Below are 7,298 nucleotides of genomic sequence, written 5' to 3'. Positions count from 1 at the left end.
TAAACAAATGCACCACCACAAGTGTAGCCTGATCAGCGCCTCATCTGCAGGCGCTTTATCAATAATGCGCCTGACCTTATACATGCACGAGAATTGATCTACTTTGACGTGGGGGACAATAGACAATTTGTCCTGCAGGCTTTTGGAGCCAACTCAGTAAAGAAAAGGGAATATCCTTAAGAAAACACTGCGCAACACGGACAGCATCCTTTTCGCGCCGCCACATCCTTCCCCTCTCTCTGCTCCCCTCTGGATGCTCTCACACCAGCAGCAGCACCAGCAGCAGCAGCAGCAGCAGCTACGTCGTCGGTGAGGGGCAACAAATCGCATGCTGCTTTATTCTGATGCTGCTGACGCCCCCCCTCGCCCCCCGCCCCTCCGCTCTCTTACCTCCGCTCCTCGCCTCTCGCGCTCTTCATAGTAGCGCCCGTTCACCGCCATGTAGACACACTGTGAGCATCCTGTGGGCAACAGACTGACTGACTCGACCACCACCTTAGTTTCGCTTTCTGAAACACCCACCTCGATCCTTTTTTCCCGAAGCCCTTTTGAACGGACCGCACGGCGCGCGCTTTGTGCCAAACCTCCTCCGGGGGGGCTCACCTTTGAGTTGTGGGGAAAGAAGCTGCAGAGGCGACAGCGCGACAATGCTGCGAGGGAAGCAAACAAGAGGATGCGTCTCGTGGAGTTTTTGAGTCATGGGTTTTGCGCTGAGGCACTGTTTGAGAACTTACCGGGCACGTTTGGATCTCTGTTCCGGTGAAGATCTCCCTGCCAGCGCGTGATTCATTGATCGCGAATTGGATGTGATTTTTTTTTCTTTCCTTCTTCTTCTTCTTCTTCCTCCTCCTCCAGCGCTTCTCTGTCCTGTGTGTGACTGACAATGCCGCTGAACGCGCTTCCCCGCGGAGGCAGGAGCAGCAGCGTGGCCGGGCTCGGCGTGGGCTTGATGGGTGTGGGGGGTTCGGGTCTCGGCGGTGGCCCGGGTTCGTTGAGCCCGGCGTCGCTGTCCCGCAGTCTGTCCCGGCTGAGGGAGTACCGCACGCGCACGCGGATCATGCTGGCCCTGGGGGTGTCTCAGATGGTCCTGGGGAGCCTGATCCTGGCCGTGAGCTTCGCAGCGCTGGCTCTCACCACGTCGCCCCGGGTCCGCCACTCGTGTCCCTTCTGGGCCGGATTTTCGGTGAGTCAGAAAGTGTCAGTGCGTTTGTGAAATAATAGCATTGAGGAGAATCAGCCCAACAAACGATGACTTCAACCTTTGCCACTCGCGGTTTACCTATAGGCATGTTGGTGATACAGGTCATCTGACATTTTAGTGTAGGCCTATTATTAATTAGGTTCAATCCAGGGGCGGACGGGCCATATGTCCATTCTGGAAGAGCACAGAAGGGCCACTGGCTCGAGGGCCACCGGTCCTGCCTCAACCGAGCTTTACCCAAATCTAAAAGCTAAAAAGAAAAGCATCAAAAGAGCGAGAAAAAGAGGATGAAAAGTCAACAAAAACACGAGAAAAAAACAACAAAAATATGACAAAAATGTGGCGACGTGACGAAAAGTTTCCATCACTTTTGTAGGTCTTAGCTTTCAAATGAGGCGTTACATTGTTGATCTCCAGTCGAGAAGCTTTTAGATTTGGGTAAAGCCCAGTATAAAAAAAACATGAATCTAAAAGGAATTCCGTGGAGTATGGTGCACCACAAGGGTCACTTTTGGGACCATTATTATTTATTATTTATATTAATGATTTTGCTTCCGTTTCTACGACCACCTTTCCCGTTCTTTTTGCTGATGATACCAGTCAAAAAAATAATAATAAAAAGCCGAACTGGGGAAAATGCACTGGTTAATGTTAAGGCGGGGGGTAAGAGGTTAAAATATGTATTTGTGGAAGTTACAATTACACTAATTGGGGCCAGGCTGGTCAGAGTCCAGGGCTGTTTTTCAGTCCCAATCCGCCCCTGGTTCAATCTCATATAGCTGATATGCTTTTGCAATGTTTTTAAGTGTGTTCATGATTCAGATTTAGTTTTTACTCATAATTTAGTCAAAGTTTATCAGCACCTTTTTACACTTGGTTTAGTCCGGATCTATGGGCAAACATTGAATCAGTATTTGAACATGTTTTTGTGAAGATTAGGCATATTTTCTGTTTCCGGATGAAAGCTTGTATGTTCAGAGACCAATTTCGCCCAAAACCTGAAAACAAAAAAAACTTGAGTTTTGCCTGCAGTGTCTCCCCTTAATATGGCATTCTGGTATTCTCCGCCTAAATGAGCCAGAGACCATTGCGATCCAACCTAGACCTTCATGAAGTGAGAATAAACTAAACCGAAGCCAGAGCAAGTTTATGTTTCTGAGTCAGGGCAAGATTCATCATATCAATGCGCTATCAGCTGGACAGGCTTTAGATTGGATGCCACTCAAGAATGTCATCGACACATCCGGCCGTCATCATCAACAGCTTGGTGTTGAGAACATACTGTGTCTTTGTGACTTCAAATCGCAGCAATCCATTCCTAATGACAGCAGTTCATCTGGGCACACACTGACACTGAACAAGATCGTATTTACTGAATCCAAACACAGCAAAACAGTGTTACAGTCTGATCCCACGGCCTATAACCCAACAAAACGACTGGACCAAGGGACTGAATCAGGCCTAATAGTAAGATCTCTCGCTGAGAAGACCTGAATGTGGACCTATCAGCCCGTATTGTAGCCACATTTAAGTATATCAATGCTTTGGGCCTCCTACACCTCTCATGATGCTTTCCTCACAGTCACCCCTCACTACAGTCCGACCTTTATGTGAATCAGCCTGAACACAGCGCTGCTCTTGTGTACTCTGTGTCTGTGGCGATTTCTCCATGTGAAAATTTCATGCTTGTTTCGGTAAATATTTATGACCGTGTGCACTCCCTTGATTTGCTGCCAAAGAGCCTGAGCACGTGGCTGGTCCCATTAATTATAGAGAAGTGGTGGTCTATTGGAGAAAGAGGGAAGGTTCTTGGGATGGGGGGTTGGCAGGTGTGGGAGGGCGGCTGGGGTGGTCCGGCCCTGGGACATCTGTGTGGGAGGGGTCAGGGATGGTGAGGAGTAGGGTTTGGTTACAGGCAGCCACATGTAGGAAACTGGAGGGGTCAAAGGTGAAAGGTCGAAGCATTTTGTACATCAGTGAGTCAGTGATGTGGTTGTATAGATTTTTTTAAATCGATGTTTTGGGGCATTCTTGAAAGGGTGAGGGTCCATAGAGTATTATCATTATAAGTATAGTGGGTAGAACAGAAAGATAAATCAGTGTAAATAGTTTATGTTAGAAAATCACAAACTCTCCATTTACTTTAGTAATAAAATGCCCTTTAGCATATTTCTGTGCTCTAGCGAATGTTTATGCACTGATTGAAAAGTAGCTGTGGCCACAAAACTATAAAAGCTTTTTAACACGTACGTACAATATGTTGTTTTCTCTTATTCAAGCTGAACAAAAGTCTTGAAGGATCCATTCCTTATACTATTGTGGACTTAGTCTGTCAATAGTCTCTTCTGTCTGTTCAGTCTTGCTTGTGTTTATTGGTTGAATGAATTCTTTGATGATGAAGGTGATTGGATGCCAGATTATGACAATGGAAATGCTCCATGATGTCGGAATTCTCACAATGGCACAAATGTCTCCACACCTGAATCAGGGTTTCATTGTGATAAGTAAGTAAGAATAAAGTAAATAATTGTACCTAACCAAAAAACAAACAAACCTTTTCTTTGTTGCAATGCGAAACACACTTCCCCGCAGAGCCCCAAACAATCCTTATGGACCTGTTTTCAGTTTCTACATTATTGGGCCTCTTTCTCCTCTATTCAGCTCTAAAGCTCCAGAAAAGCATTGATTTTCCCTTCCTCCTCCTCCTCCTCCTCCTCCTCCTCCACCTCGCCTCCCACCACTGCTGGTGTGTGGCGGACGTCTCTCCAACATTTACAGCAAACCAAGCCTGAATTATTCATCTTTCTGTTGCCAAATGGTGCAGAGCCTTGTGCCGATAATGCGCGCCCTGCTCTGTTTAGCTTGAATGGTTAAATGGACCCTGTATTTCCAGTCAGAAGGATGTCCTTGTCACACAAGCGCAGTGATAACTCTCAACAATGTGCCTGAATGTGCATGAAACACACTTAGCATCGAGCGTTTGAGTCGACTTGGGTTTAGCTTCCGGGCGACTGAAGCAAACTGCGATAATGAGGAGCATGACAACGTGCACTAAACCTGTTTCCACCTCTGTGTATTATTAAATGCGCGTGCGGTCTCGGTGGGACGTCCCGGAGGAGTGCCTACTTGATGAACGGCATTGTGGGGATTTCAGCGGGGTCACAGCGAGGAGAAGGCATAATGTTAATATTCTGCAAAGGAAAAGGCAAGAGTCAGCCCACACGCCTGCATGTGAGAAAGCTGCTTTGTGCATGGTTGACTTTATTGACACAGTGTTCTGAAAGAAACTGGGAATCAAATTATTTATTTCACCAGAAGAACATGTCGCGGAGGAAGAGAATGGGTAGGCAAATCACTTTTACAAGAAGATTGTATTGATTGTCCATAAACATTTGTGTGTGAGTGAATCATAGTCTGAAAGGCTGAGATTGGGAGCCATGACTCTATGTTTGTTTACCCCAATGCAACTTTGTCCTTTCTCCTTTATGCAGTATTGTCTTTCTTTTACCTATGTTTTAAGCATGTTATGACATCTGGAGTGGTGTTTTGTTTTGTAGTGATTCGGCCTATTCAGTCCATTTCCATCTTCCACACGCTAAACGCCAGCCCACACTCCAATATGCGTCACATGGAGTCTTCAATGAAGTCTAGACTCTGAAGTATAGACACTTCATACCGTCAATTTCACTGCATTGTGCCCTATACTAGTATTTTCAAGACACATACATTACTTTAGCTTGTACTACAAACATCACAAGACTGACAGGTTAAAGCAATACTAGGTAGCTTGTTTACCTTGATAAATCATTTTCGTAGTCCCTCTGGGGGTAATAGAAGTGTTAATGGGATGATTGGGGGGTCTTTCATCTCCCCCTGTTTCTCTAGCCAGAAAACCACACTTGCTAACAGGCTAACGGGCAAAGCTAACTGCGGGCTAGCACTACTTTAAGCAGCATTTACAGCCAAGTTTGAGTGAAATAGATTATTCCCATTGTGTAATTGGATGTACAATATCCCTCTCTCCCTTTGTCTTCTCTGTCAGCGTAGTATTTACTCACACGGACAATTAATAAGTAAAAAAAATCGGAACTTGCTACGACACCTGCAGTTGTGCTTATGACCTCTAGGGGCAAGAGTTACTTAGTACTGCTTTAAAAAGCCAAGTATAATACAGGACCTTTAAATCCAGTTCATACTACTAAAGAGCAATGTAGAGCACAAAGAATATACTTTTAAACATGCAAATAAAGCTTTAGTGTAAAAAAGGAAGTCATATAGCACTGGGCTAAAGATTTTCTAAACCAATTTTCTTTGGAACTGCGAGAGCAAGACGACACATGCACTAAGTTTCTATTGCTTTAGAAACCCTTACACGGCTCACATTCATTTTTCCGAAGAGTTGCCAGAACCGCAAGATAAACTCTGGCTCTTTGTATTATTATACCTTCTTTGTTGTCTGCAATAACAGCTTCAGCATAACACAAAAACTTTCCAAACCACCCCCCCAAAAAACTCTCAAGTCCTCTCTCAGGCATATCCAATTGATGCGTCCCTCATCCTGATTCCCCACACTTTCCTCCCAAACCTCTTTTTGATGTTTTTCCTTGTGCGTTTCGACAGCACCACGTCGCGCCCCTCCCTACTGTCCTCCTAATCTTAAATATCTTTCCCTCAGCTCCTTATAATCATCCCGCAACCTGCTTTCTTAGCCGCAGTCATTTCCTGTTTGTGTACCAACCGTGACAAATGATGACGCAGTGCATTGTAGCTTGGCCAGTTTCGCCGTCAGCTGTGAATCTTATCGACACTGGCTGCATTCGGAGCGATAAGTGCGTCGCCCGGGCCCCGGTGAAGCCAAAGGTGCGCTGTTGCTGTCCAGAAGCTGACAAGCAAAGAGACAAATTAGTGTCCATGCCTCATTCGCTTGAATTTAAACTGGAGCGATTCCAAGGATCCTCTCCCGCTGCCACACAAAGATTAAAGATGGGAATATGTAAATGCCTCACGAGGAGCTATTGCTGCATAATTTATGAATTCAAAACAGATTATTGCTGTCGCTAAGTGTGATATCTCTGTTTTCATTACAGTAGCTCGAATACTCCCTCTCATCTGTCTGCCACAAAAGACTTAAAGCCGGGGAGATGGATACAAGCCGCCTCCGTCCTCTGAAGTGATGAAGCGAAAGTGGGCACATTTTGGCTGAATTTAGAGACGACGCAGTTATTTTGTTGACAGATTATTGTGCATCTTGGATTAAATACTAAGGTGATTATGATGGTTCACTGTGTGCGTTGTCTGGAAAGGTCTATTGTATTTATCTTCATCTTCTACCAACTTTCGATAGCTTGTCTGATTGTGAATTAGCTTGAGGGTATTGCTCAAATAGAGCTCAACAGTCCCACCCACTCCCGGTCACGTGTCGGGGTCCAACATAAAAAAATCCCTTGTATTATTAGCATTGACTTTTCGAAAAAGTCAACATCACGGCGCCGGCTAATCAGCTATGTGCTAACTCACGGACATGAAACATAGGCAAAATTGAAGATTTGTCTAAAACGATACAAACTGCAAAATTATAAAAGTAATTTCGTCGTATTTTCAAGTATTGTTTCTTTTTGTCTTGTAAAATACCCGCGCAAGTGTCGGTAGCTGATTAGCCGGCGTCGTGCCATTAAACTCTTAATACATGGGAGTTTTTGTGTCAGCCCCGACACGTGACCGGGTGTGTGTGGGACTGTGGAGCTCTATATAGTACAGAATAAAGTAATCATATTGACACTGTCTGTGGCTTCAATCTGTAGCCACGGTCAAAGATTGGGAGATGGATCTATGAACAAATTAATATTCATAGCAACCACAAGGTCTTCACTAGAGATGCACCGATCCAGCTTTTTTGCTACTGATACCGATACTGGGGTTTGAGTATCTGCCGATATCCAATACTGAAGGTATTTCTATTATAGTTTCTGACCCAGCCTTGATTAGTTTTCGTTAGCAATAGCATGCACCCGCTAGCTTTAGCATGCTATTGCACGGCGATCAAAAACACATTTGCGGAGGTCAAAACTAAATCGGCGATTGAATTCTCTAGGTTCTC

General features: G+C 45.1%; 1 protein-coding gene across 1 annotated transcript in view; it reads left to right on the top strand.

The window, feature by feature from the left end:
• The first annotated feature begins 572 nt into the window (after window positions 1-572).
• The window catches only part of fam189a1 (family with sequence similarity 189 member A1), a 158,753-nt gene continuing 152,027 nt past the window's right edge, over window positions 573-7,298 (top strand). Inside the window, 1 exon segment of the mRNA XM_079555156.1 lies at window positions 573-1,183. Coding sequence (XP_079411282.1) covers window positions 884-1,183 — 300 coding nt within the window. The 5' untranslated portion in view covers window positions 573-883.

This window comes from Gobius niger, assembly GCF_951799975.1.
Source record: "Gobius niger genome assembly, chromosome: 4".
Lineage (NCBI taxonomy): Eukaryota > Metazoa > Chordata > Actinopteri > Gobiiformes > Gobiidae > Gobius > Gobius niger.
This window is presented reverse-complemented; position numbering and strand designations above follow the sequence as displayed.